This window comes from Limanda limanda, chromosome 8, assembly GCF_963576545.1.
Source record: "Limanda limanda chromosome 8, fLimLim1.1, whole genome shotgun sequence".
NCBI lineage: Eukaryota > Metazoa > Chordata > Actinopteri > Pleuronectiformes > Pleuronectidae > Limanda > Limanda limanda.
The window spans coordinates 20,465,374-20,486,408 of NC_083643.1; the positions used below are offsets into that span (position 1 = coordinate 20,465,374).

Sequence of the window (21,035 nt, forward strand, 5' to 3'; positions counted from 1 at the left end):
AACACCTTCGCATGAGCGTATTTTAGGATGAAGAAGAAAAACAATAGTTAGGTAACAGTTTGTTTAACAACTAACCTGTTGTATGAATGTTGGTTTCTGATCAAGTACTGATCCGAAAACCCTTACATTTAAAAAATGACAACATATACAACACATTTTAACTGCTGTATGCTACTCATCCTGGACTTTACAGAGTGAAATATTACCAAATTGCTGACCTTTTAGCTTTCTCTGGCTAATGCTACTCTATTGTAAATCACTTCTTGTTCGCTGCTCTAAAAACAGTACTTGCCTGTGGCAGTAAAGTGCAACCGATGTTTTGGAGCAGCGAACAAGAGAAGATTACCAGGAAAAGAAAACTATAATTTTGTCTGGCTGAGACAAGCAATGTGAAACAAAGTACTGACATGTACCAAAGATAAAAGGAGTTCAAAATGTTATAATTATTTATAAGAAAATAATTCTAAAAGATAAAGGGTCTGACTCACGGTATGTTTTCTGATTTTCTCCCTGTGGCGGCACAGCTGTAGAACTTGAACTCCCGTGTAGAAAGCTCCACAGTCTCATTGACGAACACCGTAATGGCCACAGCAACAAAGTCTGGGGGAACAGCAAAGAGAGGGTTCGATATGTATTAACATTTACAACCAAGGTGTCTGAATATCAGAGGACCCAGTCCATTATGAGATTTGTCATTTATTCATCTGAAGATAGAGCAGCACAGGAAGGATAAGCTCCGACTCACATGACATGACTTTTGAGTAATGCAATATGACCAAACATTTTTAAAATCACTGAATTAACCTGATAGAGGTTATTATTACAGCATCAAAAAGAACAACCAGCGCTTTTGAATTGCTTAGTGTTGACTGACCTATTTTAACATTTGCCTCTTTTAAACAGAGAAGAAGAGCTTGCATAATGTTGCATGTTCACACTGAACCAAACAAAGGCGGGCATCATGCTGCCCCGGAGTGTGATTTTGGATAGCACTGCCAGCATTCTGGAATCAGAGGTGTGATGTGTAACACAGCAGCGTCAGTGTCTATTCAGTCACTCCGGCGCTGCCTTTTACACAGACCTCAATCTGGCTCTGCTGCTGAAAAACTGGATCTGCTCCTTTCGGACTTGAACAGGCTGTGGAAAAGACGCAACAGACAGATCTCTTCTCCTGATGTGGATAATAAATTATTAGAAAAAGAAGCAAGATCCACCTTTGTTGCTCTTCTAATTTTGTGGTGCAAAAAAACTGCAATTTCTCAAATTACCTGAACCAAGTGACATGGGAGTTAAACACAAGCCTTTTTGGGGGCCCTCAGGCTCTGTAGCACCAGAGCATTTGCTCAACACAAGTGAAAACAGAGAACAACAGTTTTTCTTGAAAGAGGATGAAATAAAAAAAGGAGGGCAGGTTCATTGGAAAGGAAATACCTTGGCCCTCAGGTGTTTGTGGTATAAGTGAGGGTTGGGGCAGATCGCAGGACACCTGACCAGTTTCCGACATGCTTCCTTCACTCTTGAAAGACTCGATGGTGCAGTGCAGACGATCTGAGAGTCCGATGGTCGGCAGGGAGGGGATGTTTATCCTCACCTGAACAGAAAGATGATATACAGAGCTGCGTGAACTGCTGAGAACATATATGAGCCGTTTTGCAGCATAATATTAGTTGATATTAAAATAATTTCTCTGCTCAGTGTGTAATTGAAACCTTCCGAGTAGGAACAGTTTCCGTTCAAAAGGCTGGGGATTGATTGAGAATGAGAAAAGTGGGAGAGGCCGGCGGAAATGCAGAGTGAGTCAGAGAGGGAGGGACAGAGAAGTAGTCAGGAAACACATAAGAGAGGCTCTCCATCTTCAGGCTGGGAGCACAATCAACCAGGTCAGTTATAATAAGCCAGGATGGAGTTTTTTAGATGGATCAATACGGAGTAGGAAGAGCAAGAGCCAGGATCTCTGATTCACAATGAAACAGTTTCTTTCACAGTGCATGTTTGTGCGACATGAAGGAAAGTGGGTTTATGTGCCGCAGAGTGAGGGAGACAACGACAGGTGGCGAGAACAAAGGCAGGAATGAGTGAGAAGAGAAGCAGTTCTGTACCTTCTGAGTCTTTTTGCAGGAGAGGTTCGGGGGATAGAAGGAGACAATCTTGACACACTGCTGCCTAGGGCTCCACAGCCAACCATTCTTCTCCTCTGCCCGCCGGCACTCAGACCTCCTGGTACACCTTCAGACAAACGATGAATAAACTACCATCAGACTCCACTCCACAGCCCCCAAAACGCTTCCACAAGGTCTCAAACTAAAAAAACAAACAAAGCCCATGGACTCCAACAGATTTTCAATGTGCTGTTGTGAGTAACAAGCCCCTGATCCAAGTGACTTCGAGCAAGGCTGATGCAGATTTGCAAAGTTAAGTTTTGTAAAGATATCTAAAACAGTAAACAGGCTCATTGGCGGAAGGTTATGCAGCACATTTTTACAATAAAAAAAACACTTTATTCAAAATTAGTTATTTGTGTCATTATTAAGCGAAAGTGTAAAACACCCCCTCATCGCTGCTTCTTAACTGTAAGAATGTTTTAGGGGTTTTGGGAAGTTGATCAGGGGAAAACAGGCAACTTGATTCCATCAGCATCAACTAACATTTCCCTTAGGATTCATATAATTTGATCACAATAATAATTGCTAGAGTGAGAGATTGATCCATTTGTTATATGCAATATCCTAATGTCTGTCTGTATTATATTGATCTATTTATTTTACATATTTTTACATTCTCTATGTTTGTTTACACTGTCGTCGACATCAAATACTAAACCCACAATTTTTTTTACTTCAGGTTGTTTTTATACCTTCTTAGTAAACCCATAGAATTCTAAATTACATTCCTGAGCTGGATGCAACATAATTTCGTTTGGTTGTGCAGACTATCAATAACCTCAAGAGTGACACAACTGGTTTTCTGCTTTTTTCCTGTTGCGGTTCACATCCCAGTCAAAAGCGTGACACACGCCTCCCCTCCTTCCCTCCAGACTCTGATAAATATAGTCTGATGAGAGTAAATTGCACAGAGTGCCTTCACTGCATGAGGCTGACAAACAGCTTTAATTCCTTATGGCTGCACGAACAACAGGAGATGGAATATAAACACTAGGGGGTACTAAAAGTGAATGCAATAAAATACTGAACAAATACCCCGCTGTGTTTTAAAGATGGAATTGAATGTGTGGGTGTTTGTGTTAGTCTGATGCTGTGTCCTTAAATTTGTAAGAAGATTCAGTTTGTGTGTGTGTGTGTGTGTGTGTGTGCGTGCGTGCTTGTATTTAGATATTTGTGAGGACATTACTGAGTGAGGACATTTTGACCAGTCCCCAGTTTTTCAGAGGCTGGTGACTTGCTTTTAGGGTTAGGAATTTAGTTGCGATGGTCAAGGTTAGTGTGAGGGGTTGGTAAAAGCATTATGCCAATGTCCTCACTAAGATAGAAGTATAGAAGTGTGTATGTGTGTGCGTGTGTGAACCGTACCGGCCCTCCAGGACACACCAGCCACAGTAAGGGTCCTTCATTTCCACACATGATTGGCAGTCTTTCTTTTGGAGGCACGTCTGCACTGGCACCTTGGTGATCTACAACATGAAATATGATCTGATGAACAGTGCACTTATGAAAAGACAGCACAAAGCATTTTCAATGGAAATGAGCCCTCCATGTCTGCTCCCCACGTTAAATTAATAAAACAATTCCGTCCATCCAGCGTAGGTGGTGTCCGACTTTCCAAAAACAGATAATGTGACATCCACACCAACCTATAGTGCCAGACGTGCTGGAGGTTAGTGTAGGCGGTTCAACTTTTCTCTCACATGATGTGGTCTTGTTCCAGACATCCAGTCACAACCCACTTCTTCCAAAAGTTGAGTTATTCCAATCGCAAATTCAAGGCAAATTTCAATCGTGAAAGGGGCAGGTGTCCAGTATGAGATATCTTACCTCTGATACCCAACCTACTCCTGCTGATAGTATTTATTCACTTTTTCTACAGTGAAAGTTTAAATTTTGCAGTACTATACATTTTCAGTCAGAAATGTATTGCTCATATAATGTGTTTGCACCATGTGTTCATCTTTAAGGATTCTGTGTAGATCACAGGCTCATGTACAAAAACTTGAGGCACCTTGTTACTCCATCCAAGGAAGTTGTGTTTCATCTGCATTTGTTTCTGTTAGGTAGCACAATTACGCAAAACTACGAGACAGATTACCACTGAGGATGTGGTATTGGTCGAGAAAGACTCCAATAAATCTTTACTCTCTTTTACATTGCCAGATAGGGCAATGTATGATCTATGATTTATCAGGATCTATGATTTATGCTCTGAGAAAACATATTCATTGTTTTCTCAGAGCATAAATCATAGATCTTGATGAAACAAATCCGACATGTCTCAGGGACTGATATTTATGAGAGTGACATTTGGTGCATATCTAGATTTGTATTTGGTAAATTTAAATGTGGTTTCATCCGGAGACTGTTGGGCCTTGGTGGATGTCTGCACTCTACTGAGCGTCCTTCTGGCTTTGTTAGTTTTCTGTAAAAACACATTTAACTGTTGATTGTAAAACAGGAGGAAGTATAATCAACTCCTTTGTGGGGAAAGCTAATTTAACAGCATGAGTCATTGACATAAAACTCTTAATAAACAAAGAGGACCTTTTTATGTCTTTAAAGATATCTAATGGAAGAGATGGGCCCCTATTCAAATCATTTAACTGACACTTAACTGAAACCAAAGCAATTTTTAGACCTAAATGTTTGTATGTGTGTATGTATGTGTATAAATATATCTGTTGTATGTGCATTGGGCTCTGCATAAAGCACAGGTGATTACAGTTGTAGTTAGTCTGAATGCCTCCCGTGTGGACACGTGTAACATGATGTATGATATCTGTATACCTTTTTCTCAGTCGTGATGTAGAGGTGGCTTTGACTGTGGTCAAAGAAAAGGTTCTTGTTGACCTTCTCTCCCATGGTGTCGTCGGGAGTCTTGCTGTATACAAGTGACTTCTCGGTCAGGTGTGCCTGGACAGAAAACAAAATGTCAGATATTTATCCTCCTACCTCCAGGTGACAGTTAAAGGAAAAGTAGAGGAGAGCAGCGGATCGGAAGACAATCCACCTTGAAGACCTCTCCCTGGTTGTTCCCCAGGAAGGCGATGGTATGATCATTCTCCACAGCAACGGCCACAGCGGTCAGAAGACTTGACTCGGTCAACACTGGCTCTACCGTCAAGGCATATTTGGGCTTGCTGGCCAGAGGGGAAGGCAAAAAGTCGGCACCGCACTTGAAGTCTTTCAACGTGTCTTTCTGCAAAGAGAAAGCAAAGAGTATTAGATTGATTGCACACTGGGAGCACCAGACCCATCCATGGAAGCGAATACACATGAGCTCGCTGATTGGTCTGGTTTCCAGGCTGAGGGCCAGATTCTCTAGAGGGACAGATTTGGCCCTTGGGCTGCTACTTTCCTACCATTCCTATATAGTGTTATCCTGGATGAGTTGAGGGAATTGGGAAAAGAGCCATGGAGGGAGGGAAATGTGTGAGGCAGAATATTTAGACAGAGCAATACAAAGGATCTGCAGAACCAAGTAAACACTGAGACATCAAAACAAACAGTGACACATCTGTGTATTATTGATTGTAGCAAAGGGAATTCTTATTCCACTCTCACATTTGTTTAATTTTTTTTTATCAGATACCACAAGAGAAACGCTTACTGCAATTTTTGACGTGCAGAATTCATCAGTTTTAGATGAGTAGGGGATGTCCACAGCGGGGAACCCAGAAATTTTTCCTGAATCACTGTAGCAGGCGCTGATAATATCCACGAGCCGCTCATTGATGGCGTTGAGCGGATACATGCAGAGGGCAGAGTCGTTTTCGTTGTCATCATCACTCGCCACCATGAACAGGACTTTGTTCAAGGAGTGGACGTTCCCATATGTACCAGTCATGACGCGCGCCAGCTCTTTGCCGGGTGAGGCCACATACGCAGCTTGGACTTTGTTGTAGCGGTTATCTGAGCCACAGTTTAACTGGAGCTCTGTGTGGGAGTAATAGTGTGGGTCGTCTTCGCAAAGACGAGACACAAAGGTCAAGTTTTTATTGTCTGTACCGTCAAGTGTCCGCGAAAAGAGGAAATAAACAAACCCATCCTCTTTGAAGGCATGGCGGAAGTCGTGCAGGTACTTGGGGACGAATGGTGTAGTCTGTACCGCAGACGCCTCAACGATGCTCTCAAACACCACCCACTCCCGGTAGTCCTTAAGGATCCGCGTGCTGATGAGTTTTGTGCTGTCCAGGCTTCCATAGCCTTTCCCAACAAGAAACACGCTAAATCTGTCTCCTTCTTTTTTGCTGAAGGACATGACGCCCACCACGTTCACGTTGTCCTCTATGCTCGTCACGTAAGTCCTCTCTCCTTTACTGTCACTGTAGTACAGCTGCTGCTCCACGTTGGTCAGGTTGAGGAGCGAGCAGATGCCACGGTAGCGGCTGCCACAGACTATAAGCGAGCCGTTGGACGGGTGGACCAGCAGGAGCTTGTTGAGATTGGGCATGGGCTTTGTGTCCTGGCAGGCCGAAGCGGGAGGCGTACACATCCGCGCATCCTCTTTGGGGCCGGTCTCGGCACGGGCCTCCTGTTGCAGCGATGGCCCCAGCTGGAAGATGGTGTTGACCGCTCCCAGGTAGATGCGGCCAGTCAGGGGGTCCTGGACCACATTGTTGATGGGGGTCTCAGAGATGAACTCCAGGAAGGGGACGCTGCCGCTCTCCTCCTGAGCTTGTGAGATCGACTGGCAGAGGAAGAGGAGGAGGAGGGAGACCCAGCTTGCCATCTCTGGAGGGAACAGAGAGGGAGAGGTGTTTTATTATCAGTGAAATAAATGCATGGATTAAATGCTCATTGTAGAACATGTCTGCATTCATATGTTCAGGATGCAATCACAAGGTTTAATGCCACAATTTGACACACTGTGAAATGCACTTGTTCCCTTTCTTGCAGAGAGTGAGATTAAAGGATTGATACCACTGTCATGTCTGCACGATAACACTGTAGCTCGAGTCAGGAGACTATTGGCTTAGTTTAGTGTTTTTGGTACGGATTAAACAGAGATACAATGTCAGTGAGCTTTAGAGGTGCTGGTTGGTGGATTGTATTGCCTTCAACAGGACCAGGACTGTCTGCAAGTATTTTACTCTTTTTCCTAAGGGGGCAACCGAGGCTGAGAAGGTACAGAAACTAGAAGGTCGGTTGTTTGATCCCCGGCTCCCCCATTCTGCATCCCAAAGTAACCTTCGGCAAGAGAGTGAAACCCAAAAGTATGTTTTTTTCTCCTATGTTTATTCAAGAGACTTATTGATTTCACGGTCAGATTTTGTAATACACTTAAAGGACAATTTTACTTATCCACCCGATAACTGGAACTCTGTTGAATTTAGATGGACCTGTTGCACACAAATAATCCAAGTGCTGAGGAGAAATCTGTGAGCATAAGCAGGGTATATTTGAGTGCCAGCACAAGGATCTGCATGAGAGCATTACAAATCTGAAAATCATATCAATGAATCCTGTACTGTATGTATGTATGTATATATGTGAATGAGTGAATGGTAAAACTGTTCTGTGAAGTGTAAAGAATAGAAAACGATACATAAATAGAGACTCTACCATTTAAACTACACGAAGGCTCCATCTTCACTGCACAGATATAAGAATGATATAGATTTTCCCATTAAATTGTAATGTGAGAAAAAGAGTTTACCTAAACACTGCTTCACTGAATTGACGGCATTAATACCTCTTGTTACATCGAACTATGCAAATATATTCCTATATGACTGGGTAAGGGTTTGAGATATCTGTCCCACAGCCACTTAAATCCTTATGAGGTAAATTCAATTTGTTTGCCGAGTGTAAAACTCTGAAATCAACATCTCCTTCCAGATAAAGCATCGCAGTCGATCAGAATAACTGACAGACCTCACGATGCAAAGTTTTCTTTGTTCAGAGCAAATCTTTAAATACCAAGAAATAAATGGCAGTGATTCTGAAAATAAACAGAGCTCAATTATGTTCAATTCAAATTTCATCTGCGTTATTTTTAGATGGCAGCAGGAATCTCAATGACATATCAATTCAAATAAAATTCATCCAAACTAGCAGCATGGCTAAAAACTAAACAAGGTGTTTTTTTCTTAGTAATTTAACGAATGAACCCATCAAGAGTAATACTGACAGTTTAAATCAAGATTGATGGTTTAAGGTATTAAAACACAAACAAAAATAATCTTCGCTAATAGCATAACTATATAGTACAGTGTGTGTGTCATGCAGCTCTCTGCTACACTTCTACAAAGAGAATGTTATTTTGGATTTAATTGACATAACATCAGAAACGATCACTGGTGAAAAATAAAAGTGCCGTGAATGGGGTTAAAGAAAGATTAAGGCCGAGAGCTTGATCTCAAAGCATAACACAATAAAAGCCTATTTAAAAAGCTTGGATCCGTTCCAGCTTCATTTGCTCTCTGCTTCTTTTTTTTCTCTTCTTCATCAACATCCCAGCTCAGGAAGTACACAGTTTTGTTTCAGGTAACATGATCTGATAATATCCCAGTAGAAACACAGACGGCATCATGTAACAGCAGGTGTCTGTGGCGTCCTCGCTCACTGCTGTTTGCCCAGGCGGTGGTAAATATGGAACTGCAGGTGGCTTTGACAGAGCTTTTGCCCACACAGCAAATGTGTTGTCTACGTTTGCACGCTGTATCGAGCTCAAACGCTTTCAATAGCAGCCTCCTTCTCATTTCACCTTGAACATTTCAAATAACATCTAATTACACTTTGTCTTTTGTTAACCTGCACCCCCATTCCCACTTCTCCGTTGGATATTTTCTTTTCTTCCCCATTTACTACTTCAGTCCTCCACCCCCCTCCAACACCATTTCAGTGCATAAATGCATTGTGCCCTTTTCAAGTCACAGTCTTAAAAAATGTTCACTAAAATAGAAATGATGCGATAAAAACCTCTGCCTGCGTTTATCCAGGACATAAATGTGTGTGGTGGGTTTTTAAAGCTTTAATTAGGAGGGAGGGGCAGACAACCGTGTGCTGAGTTATAACTAAGAGGAATAGATTTATAAAAAAAAAAAATGGGTGGACAAAATAAAAGCAACATCATGCGAGCAATAACGTCGGCTCCAAAGTAACAAAACTTCAGTTTCAAAGACATTTCCACTGGTAACGTTGAATGACAATTACAAGCATGTGTCAGCTTTAAGAGGCGCCGCAGTCGCTCGTTTTTTAATGTTTGACTTTTCAAGGAAGCATCACGAAAACTGCTCGGGCTGCAAAATGCTTTCGCCGCCTCCAAATGTTGACGACATGAGCGCAACACAGTGGCGCTCTTCTCACAAAGGGTGGTGGCAAACTGCTAAAAGTGTTCACAGGGAGACTGAGGAATGATAAAAGAAAAAAATGAAGGCGGTGTAGTAAAGTTTTCTCTGTAAAAAGTGAGCTCCACAAAGCCTTATACGCTGGGTATTTATTTAGGGCAGGGCTGAATCTTGGCAACAACTTGAGAGACGTTGGAGCAAGAACACATGATTTTCTGCTTAGCCAGAAAAAAAAATCTATTTAAGCCTAAATAAACCGACTGCATGAATGCACAGCTTGTGATAACAGACGTGTTATTTTTTGCGATCATTACTTGAAAAATTCAAAGCTTGCTGTGGATGTGAACTTATGAACCGGTGTTTTGTTGTTTACTTATAAAGTTTCCATCATCTCTGTTTACTTATTTTTATTCTTTGATTTCAGGTAGGGTTGGTAAGTTGTTTCTGAAACCCTTTTTTTCCCCTTATTTGTTGAAATCCTCTTCACGTCCCTGATAGCCATCAATAAATAAAGTGCATTTGCAAGTGTAGCCGACTCTTGTTTTTCCAGGATTACCAACCCTAGCTTTACGTGCTATTATCTATTTCTGAAATATGCTAGTATCAACATATCATTCATTACCTTTCAAAGTGTGGGAATTTCTAGGGTCACTTGATCATAGTGTGACATAGTGTGAATTGAAGATAAGGTGAAGTAGTTGAGAAGAGAAAAAACATTGAAACACCACATTATGTCACAAGCTATAGAGACAGTAGGTGTCAATGGTGTTTACAGCCAAGTCGGGTACTGAGATAATTTCTGATCTGAGTGTTTGACTCAGTCATCAGCTCCATGTTAGTCTTATTTGTAGTTTTATTACAACAAGTTAATATCTGTATCATTGAGAAGGAACTAAAACACAGAAAGACATCACAAACTATGCATGCCACCAAAACCCTTGTGTTTTGTTTGACAGTTTCTGGTCTGACATAACACATGACTGTTAATATGCATTTTTTTTCTCTAAGTGTAAACATGTGACAGTGACTTCATCAGCAGCAAGTGAGGTGTTTGCATCCTCACACCATGGGTGTTGCTGTCATGTGGCACGTGCTATGATCATATGACTACCAGAGTTCCCCACGCCACCATAGGTTTCATGTCTAAAGTAATAGTGTGACTGTAAATATGGACAGCAACTGAAGCATGACTTCCTCATTGAATGCACTTCCATTGTGTGCTGTCCACTCAAAACGGAAACATTCATATTTCTTTCGATTCACTCAGACCACATGAAAGGTGGATTATGTCAGAAAAGCACATGATTCCTGTGACGAAGCAACTTTCTTCTTCTGTAATTTACAGCACGGGGACAATCGTCTCGGGGCGCTCATTTAGGTCTCAGAAAACTCCGGTTCCACTCACATCCATGACTACAAAGAGACACTTTCCTATTCATGCTAATCCTATGGCCAGCCACCCCATCACAAAAAAGTGTCACGCATTTCTCCCTCAGATGCTGCATTGTAGGTCAGTGCAAACGGAATTCTCAACATATTTCAAAGGAGCCTGTTTTCTCCTAGGATATGTCCTTCTGTCACTCTATCACTTCTCATCCTTTTTCATGGGTTTAATCCTGAACGCTGGAATTAAAGAACCTTCAAAGAGCCGAGGAGTGGCAGACGTCTGGTGGAAGCATCACAGGTGGAATGAAGGCCAATCTCAGCCCCTCCAGGTCAGCCCACCTCTCTTTGCTCAACATGTCTCTAAGACCCTGTCAGAGAACATGGGAACTGGGCATACCATCCAATACGTGGCTATTCTGAATAAATAAAAGAAAGCTGCTACATTTAGAGGCTGCACGCGGCATCAGCCTGCAGCTAATGAAGCCTCCAAAGACCTGTGGTATAAATAATGATGAAACACATCTTGTGCTAATGGCACGTCTAAAAAATTTGGTTCGGTGAAAGACAATCTCTAAAATAAAACAGCTCGACAGTCGAAGAGGAATCTACTTATTTCTCACTCCACATTTTACTTTAGTGATAGTAAAATATTTTAGTTTGATATTGAATCTACAAACTGAAGAGTGTAACCTGATAATCATTGTTCCTGAGTGAACCGGAGGCTTGTAGCAGAGGAGCTCCCCTCACAGGGGAATCAGAGCACTGTTGTCAGCTGAGCCGTAATGAACACCATGTTACTTCCTTGTTATAAACTTATGGAGAGACAATGATAGCAATAGAAATGATAATGATGCGACAACAAAGTGTGCAGCTCTTGAGCTTCTTACTTAAAGTAACTGGCCAAATCGGATTTGACCAGTTCAGGACATTCTCCTGAAATAACACAGAGGGGTTGCATGCAAGAATGCCCCCCCCCAAACCCGCCTAGAAAAATGTCTGGAGAATGTCAGAGTGAGCTCTGGTGAGAATACAGCAGGAAAATAAAAAGATGACTAGGAGGTGCCATATGCACAGAAGACACAAAAGAAAATATCAACTTAGAAAGACAAGTTTCCAGAGCTTTTAGTGATGACAACAGACGCCTACGTCGATGTGCTACCAACAAACACGTGTGATTTCCAGAACAGAATTTGAGAATGTTGGTCTGGATATTGAGAACAAATACTGTCCTTCTGCTCAAAACTTCCTGCAGCTTGGTCGTATAAGCTTACAGTTCACTATTTAGAAAAACTCAGCCTCAGGGTCTTTCTGCAGGTCAGAGGAACATTATCACCTCACCGTGTTCTCTCGTCTAGTGTTTGCGCAATGTCTCATCCCCTCAATTACCTCCCAGCTAAGTCATGACCTTCTTTGCTTAATACAGACACGTGAAATCCTTCAGTTTGCTCTGGGATGACATTTGAAACCTGCTCAAAAAAGAGTTACAGGCTTCCTTACATAGCAGTCTACAGGTAACTGCTGAACGAATCAGTCCGAAACGGTGGCGACTGGAGAACAGTAAAGAAATTGCCCAGTCACGATACGACTCAGTGAATCGTAATTTTCACCTCCAGTTTATTTGATCCCTTGGGGGAGAAGATAAACATTACAGAAAATCTGGGAGATTCTGCATGCACAGACCTGAAAGTAGCACTTGAAGGTGTATCCCTGTGTTGGCTCACTAGTCATTACACACACATGTGCACACACACACACACACACACACACCTTTTGTTGACAGCTACAGTACCACCGTCCACAAGTTAGGACATGTCTGGACAGGAAAAGCAGCTCTCAGCAGAGGAAAATGAAAGATAATTGAAAAATGGCAGGTGGGCACACAAACACACGACACAGATTCATGGGCTTCAGAGACACATGTGCTCGCATTAATACGTGCACCGGCGCAGCTTGAAGTGCTGACAAGGTAATCCCACTCCGACCACACAGAGACACACTCTTCTCTTCAAACTGCCACGCTGTGTGTTTCTTTGACACAGGGGCTCTAACACCCAGCATGGCAGTCCGCAAGCTGCTCAGTGGTTTTCTAGGACGAAACCCACCAGGAGGAGGTGTGCTGGTAAGTCCGATCGAGGGATCAAGAGAGAAGCCAGGTAGGGAGGGACCGAGAGAGGAGTGGAATGTGTGTCTAATGATTAGATCACACACACAAACATTCGAACAAGTGCTGACCTGGTACGTTTTGAAGCCGCATGAGTGCTCAGTCATTAATACAGATACTGAAAGGAGACTGATATAGTAAATAAAAAGGAAGCGCACACACCCAACCCTGGAAACATAATAGGATATCACCCCATACCAAGATCATTCATATTCAGCACTTTCTTCATCGCAGTGCCGGCTTTGACAGATGCCAGGGTCTGACACTGATGTGTGTCCTTACACTGAAGCCGCTTTCGGTGTTACACTCGGATAAAATTGAACAGTTATTAAATTACTCGCATGTCCCCAGAGGCCTCGGGGCTGGGTGGAGACCGGGGGAAGGGAGAGGTAAGTGAGGGGTTAATGCTCCGAAGGAATTGTTCCAATGTCTCTTGCAACGATGCTGAAAAGGCCTGATAAAAGAGTATAATAGGCAACATGACAACGTGGGTTAGGAGCCATACGACAGGCCGGAAACGGGGCGGATCCGCCGTCCATTCATTTTCTCCTGCCGCATCCGAAAGGGAGGATAGACGGAACAGGCGGCATTGTTAAACGTTAGACGTGAAGTGGGAGAGTGTGTAGGACTCTCTTTTTATATCTCTGCTCGTCTGCCATATCGCTTCTTTTTTTTTGACATGCAAACACTCCTGTCCCGTCCTTACAGCGAAATTGTTTCATAAGTTGCAATGGGAGGCTGGTGTGACGACGACAATCCAATTTCCATATGAACAATTACCCTGCCGTCAGGGCTGGCAGTTCATTTATTTCAATTTGACTGACTTGGACTCCAAAGCAGCTAGCCCAGCCATTGTATTCAGGGAACCCGGCACAGGCAGCGGATTGATTGGCCTCCTCCATTTCACTGGGATCCAGCTGCTCTGGCCTAAATATGCTAACACCTTTAAAGTTGGCCCGTGACCCGAGGACTGTCCTATTAGACTGTGTGTGTATTACGCTTTTATGTGTGAATGTGTGTCTCCTAATTCTCACGCCTGTATGCCCGTGTTTCCCTTGTGTGTCTACCTGTCACTGGCCTCTTGTGTTTGAGCTTTGTGATGTATTACCACAAGTCAGGGGGTGCATGTGTAGCCCGGCACACACACACACCATCCTTTTAGGCACAGCACTTTTCCTCATTAGGTCTGATGGTTGTTTGTGTGTCTGTTTACCGCTCCGTCACCATTTTCAAGGCTCCTGCTATCTCCCCTCTGCCAGCTGGACACTTGAGCAGCGAGCACACACACACGCACGCACGCACGCACGCGAGCGCACACACACACACCTTGAGCAGAGCAAACATTTACATTTTTGTGCACAGATTCCCACAAACACAGGGACTACTAGACTTTTCTGCCTTACACATATCTCCGCAGCCGACTTCAGTGTCTCTTGTAATCTTTCGATCTCCGTTAGTGTCGAAAACAAACACACAAATTCAACCTTTTCTCTGTCTGGGCAGCAGCAGCGGCAGCTAATCTCCCATTGCTAACTGGTCTCCCCCCCCCCCAGCTGGATTCTGCCGCTCTCCAGCAGGACTGAGAGGGTTGTTTGCTGTGTGGACACAGCTGGCGGATGTAGGGACCCTGATTAAACGGCCTGGCCTGGCGGAGAAGAGCCATTTTCAGGTGCCAGTGGCTCCTCCAACACTGCCGCCACATCCAGACGGCTGCTAATACACAGAAAGTCATAGGGAGAGAGGTGTAGGGAGAGAGGTGTATTCACCAGCTCACTAATCAACTCCACTCACAGTTATGCATCTGAGATCCAACACTGACGCTGCGTATGAAAACAGTTGCTTCTAGCACAACTACAGAAGCAAATAGATATCTTTACTCAATAAAGTTAGAGAAATTCACATGAACAGTAATTCAGGGAGGAAATTAAACTCCATCTTAGCTGACCCTAATGCAAACCATCAGACTGCTTTGTCGGCTGAACCTATTTATTCAAGCTAGAGTTGGTAATTCTGGAAAACCTGCAATCGATACATCCCTTCCCCTCCCATCATCCTTCTCTTCAAAGCAACACCACCGAATCACATGAACGTGCACTGACAACTGCTAGAAGCCGACTTTGTCTTTTTCCCGCCAGCTCACTTTTGGCTATCGTCTCTGCTCCAGTGATTTATGTCTCTCAGGCTTGTGAAGCCTGAGTTTATGTGCAGGGTGCGCCGGAAGACAGGTCGGTTAGTGACTGACAGCTACACCGATCAATCATTCCGTTCATTACTGATGAAATGTGTGGTTGTGTTTATTACAATCCTGTGAGGGCCACAGACAATTGCGTTTTTTTTAGAAGACTAAATTGAGGTTTTCAACAAATAAGACAAAAAAGTGTTTCAGAAACAACTAACCTACAAATCTAAGGCATTCCAGACCTGTTGAATATTTGGACATTCAGAAATGTCTTGTTCTTACGGGAGAAGGGGGAGGCTAGATGTATGATATAGTTGTAACAGAAACCAAATGTACGTTATAATCAAATTTGTCCATCATCTTTACAGCTTATCCTTTTAAGGGTCTCTTGGGAGAGGTGGGGTACAGCCTGAGCATTAGGTAAAGGCAGATAGCTTTCCAGTGTGCTCTCACACTCTCCCTCCTTTGTTCTAAACAAGGAAAAACAAAAAACATGACAGCTCACCGGTTATTACTCCTAACTCTGAAGATCACACATCAATAATAGAGGATTAATATTATCATTGATGGTCATCTCCCTATAAAGGAAGGGCTGGTCATAGCAGTGCCACATGCCTGCGAGCCACAGCAGCTCGGTGAGGTAGTCATCCTCTACTGGTGATGTTAGAGCCTGCTGATGCAAGAGGTCCGTTGCTCATTCCTGATGTTTATGGCGAAGGCTAAAAACGACCCTTAGGCCACCGGAAAAACACTCAAGTGCTCCCGACTGGGTCGTCTGCCTCTGAGTGAGGGACTTGTAATAGCAAAAAAGGCATTTTTAGCTGTTAAAGTCAATGAATTCATTGATCGATATCGAATACATTTTGTTTTAATTTCCTTATCTTTTCAATACAGCCTAAAGCCTTCATTTCTTTATGGAAAATGACTTGACTGCTGCAGGGATTTCCTTTTTTGCTGCTCTTTTTTAAGAACATGTAATGATTCAGTGTCTTGCTCAGGGGTACTTCAGCAGGTTTGATGCTTTCACTGGCACGCACACACGCACGCATGCATGCACGCACAGCAAGAGACTTATATATCCCTGCTTCCTCTGGTTGGAGGGCAGCTTCTCTAACCCACCCCTGAAGCAATCCCCTGCTCCCGACAATCCCCCTCTACTTACATACAGCATACACTCACATTTCAACACACATGCAGCCACAATTAAGAAGTCAGGCAGCCAGACTGACTGCTAGGAAGGAATCCATTACACACCTTATTGGTTATAATGATTTCACTTCACCAGCATAAACGCCAATGAGCCATGAAGGTATCTTGTAATGTGGTTTAGTCAAGCTACCCCAGCTTTCGTTTGGTTTCAAGGGGAATACTGATCTCATGGTGACTAATGGCCCGCCTGCTCTCGTATAGGAATTCACTTGAACAGTAGACAAAGAGAAGAAACCAGTGTGTGTTTAAAGTAGAAGCTTTGGCCTTGAAGGAATAGGTCAACATTTAGGGAAGTAGGCCTATTAGCTTTCTTTCAAAAACTGACCTAAAAAGAGCGATTCCAATCTCATGTGTGAGAGTATATTCCTATCTACATTTACGATGCACTTAACCTAATGTATCTTAGCATAAACTCTAAAAACAGGAAGAAACCCCAATCCTGCATCTGTCAGATGTAAAACAACAAGACCATCAAGATTTCCAAAGTTCAGTAAATATCACTGTATGTTATTTGTGTAATCAGAACACAACCATGAATGAAAACAGATTTGTTAACAATGTATCCATCATCTATACGTACTTCTACAGGGGATGGAGTTTTACAGCATTCTGTTGTCCCAGAGAAAATTGAAAATGTGTTCAGGAACAACAGGGATCTCCTCTAAGACGCCTGAGGGACAAAAGGAATTTTACATGTAGTTTTTTTTTACCTCGTCCAAGAAGGCTATGTTTTCATATGTGTCTGTTAGTTTGCTGGATTACGCAAAAAACTACTACATGGAAAACCACGAAATTTCGAGGAAAGTCGCAGCAGGGGTCAGGGATGATAGACAATAGTTCATTGAGAATTGTTTAGAGAACTAATCTATAATCCGGTCTGGATCTAGTGAATATAAAGGAGGTTTCATAAGTGGTGGAGGTATGTAGTCAATTATTTCAAAGTACTGCTTAGCAAATAACTAAACTGATATCTGACCAGTGAGTCTTGTGGTGTCATAATTACTGTCACTCAGAGTGAGACCCGAAACACCAATGCATCAATACGTTTAGTCACTTCTTCCTGACAGGACCTCGCAAACATGCTGCATTGCTCACAGGAACCCAAGTCAAAATGTCATTGTGGTCATCAAAGCCTTAAACACTAGGTTAATATAGCTTGTAAGTGGACAGATTATTAAGATATATCAACACAAACCTAACAACAAGAAATGTTCGGCCAAAGGTCAACAGTTTTGACCGACTAAGACCTGACTGGGATAAAAAAAAAAAAAAACATTTTGTTGCTTTGTCATAAACAGTTCTTTCTCAAAAGCCTGGCACCTACATGCAAAGTGCACATAAATCTGCTCCTTCTGTTGTGAACCTCTCTCAGTATGTTTATGCACTCAAGAAACCAGGTTACTCAGAGAAATCAGTTTACTCAGTAATCTGAGAACACATGCATGTACATGCACTGCTCTAACCTGCTTACCGTACACATGCAGAAGGTCAGTACTCACATTTCTCTCCCACTACCAAGCATTGCTCACCTAATCTCACTGAAGTGATAGATGATGAAGCAGAGTGACGACGCAGTGAGAAGACACACAGACCGAGCTCAGATTCTCCTCATGACACAAAAGCAGACAAGTTCAGACCTGATGTTAAAATCCATCCTGAGTGATCTGATCACAAGTGGGAAGTGTTAAGTTCATGCGTTCACACTTGACTTTTAATTGCGTCTTGAGTGTGTTTCCTGTGACAACTTGAGATCAGATCTCAGTTCCTGCTCTGTATGTAAAAAATCATGTCATTTTTGCTTGTGATAGTGTTTTATACAGATGTGTCTGATGGCAATGTTTGATTGTCTGTGTGGTGGCTTGAATGAGAGAGAGAGAATGAGAGTGAGCAAAGTCAGGAGGGGCTGAATGAATCAATGAGCTGTGCAAAGATCTGCTGTGAGGAAAGATTTTACTCATTCAAAGAAAAAACAGCAATACTTATGGGGCGATCAGTTTTTCCAATTGTGATGGTGGCCACAAACAAATCACCTTAGGGTCACTAAGAAGCAGTGGCAGATTTAGCAATTTGGGGGCCCAAGGCGAACAAAGGCATGGGGCCCTCCTCATCCGTTGTTCTCCACCTTTTTCAATCCTTCATTATCTAATAAAGTCCTACTCGTAACTTCTTCCCGACCCAACAACACATATTAACAGTTTAACAAATCCACTCACAGTAAAATCTTATTTTCATAAACAATATGTTCTCTGTACAATAAGAATGTATGATCTATTTAGATGGAATTATATACTTACAAACTTTTGGGTGCGTTCAAACCTGAACTTAGTGCTGATCACATCAGATCACTCAAGATAGATGTCAATACCAGGTATGAACAGGGTCCAAGGATGGGCAGTGAAAACCAACTTAAACGTGACCAACTTAACAGCTCTTTGTGCTTTGTGTTTGTTGTAGCAGACCTTGGATGAAATAACTTACAATCACTACCTGCAATGATCTTTCGAGTCCTCCTAACAACTGTTACTTTCCCTGTCTGCAGCCTTTTGACCTTCACGTGTGTATTTATAAAAGGCCAATTAAAAACCTTGTAACCCATAAAAGAAGTCGGCACTGTCACTCTTGGAAAGAAAGAAAATTGGCATGTTACCAGTAGGGAGCTCCCCCTTTCAATCACAGGTGGGGTGGTGTATGAGTCGGGCGCAACCTGTGACAAACTGTGAGAGGAGGAGTAGAGAAGGTGGAAGTGTGGATAAGAGATGATCGAGGAACAGAAAGATGGAAGCGATGGGAGGCCAATCACACACAAGTTACTCCTTTGTGCGAGCAGGCAGGTGCCTGTCACCCGTAAAGACGAGACACAGTGTGAATGGTGACCGAGCATTGTGATGGTGTGGATAGGAGCATCGGCTGCGGCCCAGAAAGATTCCAGCTCACAGTAATGACTAACTGCTATCAGGTAATGGCCTAAAGATTAGCCTGCTCTTCAGCATTTGGAGAAAAGGTCACATTTGGAGCTTAAAAGGTAATGGCTAAATTAGCTGTAAAAAATACCTCATGAAATTAAATAGCTTTCAGCGAGAAGGAGTGCTTCCCGCCGGTCATGCAGAGGGAAATAGACTGGGCCACTTTTTAATTAGTTGGATGACGAGAACGAATCACAAGGTGGACTGTGATAAAACGTGTTTGTGCCTCGACAGAAAATCTAAACACAAGAGCAGCCTCTAAGCATCTCGCTCCCTCTGAGATATGAATATAGAAATCGTATTGACCTGGAGTAGTTCTAGCACTTATCCTTAGTGTCACATACTTCCACTAAATGTTCTTGATGCTATCAAAACCACTTCACAACAATCATCCCTCTATCCGCCGACCCCCACAATCTTCATCCATCATCTATCAGTGCTGCTGCAGCCAGAGGGGAGAGAGCTTCTAAGCAGGGCCTGACTAATGGCTAAACAAACACCATTATCAGGCCTCGGTGTCCGAACGTTGAGCTCCAGGAGCCCCAGAGCAGCTGAGGCTCTTTAATACTTAATCCCCGCTGCCCCTGCTAAAATAAAACAAGCAAGAATGGGGCGGCACTGAATGTCCACTAACGATGGAATAAGCACAGAAACATGAGCGAGAGGGAGGGAGGGAGGTTGGAGGCAACGAGGAACGACACGCATCCATGCACACACACGTGCATTACATTAGTACAATCACTTATCGCAAAAAAGCTAAGCAGAGAATAGATTTTATTAAGAGACGGTGGAGAGAAGCGTAGCCCACTCGTCGGGGCCAATTCCCGCTCTAAAAAAAGGCTCAGGGAGAAGTTAATGAGCCTGTTACAGCCCCACAGTTCCCCTGACAAGGCCGCTGATTACACCACATGTTCAGGCGAGAGGATTGTTTGTGTGTTTCCATGCACACTCTGACGCGTGTGTGTCACCTGACCCAGAGCGGTCATCTGCTAATCGGACGTTCACAAGTCAGGAATGCACATTTTCTGATAAACAAACCAATCACCATGCTCAAGGCGAAATCTATCCCTCTCACACAAACACCCAGTCGATAACACACACACGCGCACGTGCACGCACACACACTCGTCCAATCAAGTGTAACTGAGCGAGCAAGCCACTCAATGAGAGTGGGTGATTAGGCCCTTAGAGAAGAGGCCTGACCTTTTCCTGCACATCAAGTCCTCCGTGCGCATGTGTGTTTTTATGAGTCAGTGGCTGTAAGCTCCCGGGCCCGTGCCACTTCACATCAAATGCCACCGATTTAAATGAGATGGTGAAGACAAACACGGTCGACGGGGTAGGAGGGGAAAAGAGGGGAAAGGAGGAGGAAACATGACAAAGAAAGAGGATTTGTGACAGAAACAGCCAAAGAATGGAAGTTCAAACGCAAAGACAGAGGGAGAGGGAAAGCAGTGTCACTGATCAATCTCCTGTCTCTCTTCTCTCTCTCTTTGCATGAGAAACAGCAGAGCCGGGGTATTTTTAAATTCCTTGGTAGATGTGGGAGTTGCGGCGGCGGCCCTTGTGGGTACACAAACCTCCCTCTCCGACTGGTGGGAGGGTTGAGTCTGCACTTCGGCTTTCTGTGAGCTTAGACTGAAAGGCAGACGCTCTGAGTCAGGCCTCTGGGGAGCGGGT

General features: G+C 43.3%; 1 protein-coding gene across 1 annotated transcript in view; it reads right to left on the reverse strand.

Annotated features, from left to right (window-relative positions):
* plxnb2b (plexin b2b) overlaps positions 1–21,035 on the reverse strand; it is a 99,610-nt gene that overhangs the window by 35,207 nt on the left and 43,368 nt on the right. The window contains exons 2-8 of the mRNA XM_061077066.1: positions 5,776–6,899; positions 5,176–5,364; positions 4,953–5,078; positions 3,528–3,628; positions 2,100–2,226; positions 1,432–1,591; positions 489–600 (exon numbers count right to left, since the gene is read on the reverse strand). Coding sequence (XP_060933049.1) covers positions 489–600; positions 1,432–1,591; positions 2,100–2,226; positions 3,528–3,628; positions 4,953–5,078; positions 5,176–5,364; positions 5,776–6,897 — 1,937 coding nt within the window. The 5' untranslated portion in view covers positions 6,898–6,899. The remainder of the gene's footprint in view (positions 1–488; positions 601–1,431; positions 1,592–2,099; positions 2,227–3,527; positions 3,629–4,952; positions 5,079–5,175; positions 5,365–5,775; positions 6,900–21,035) is intronic.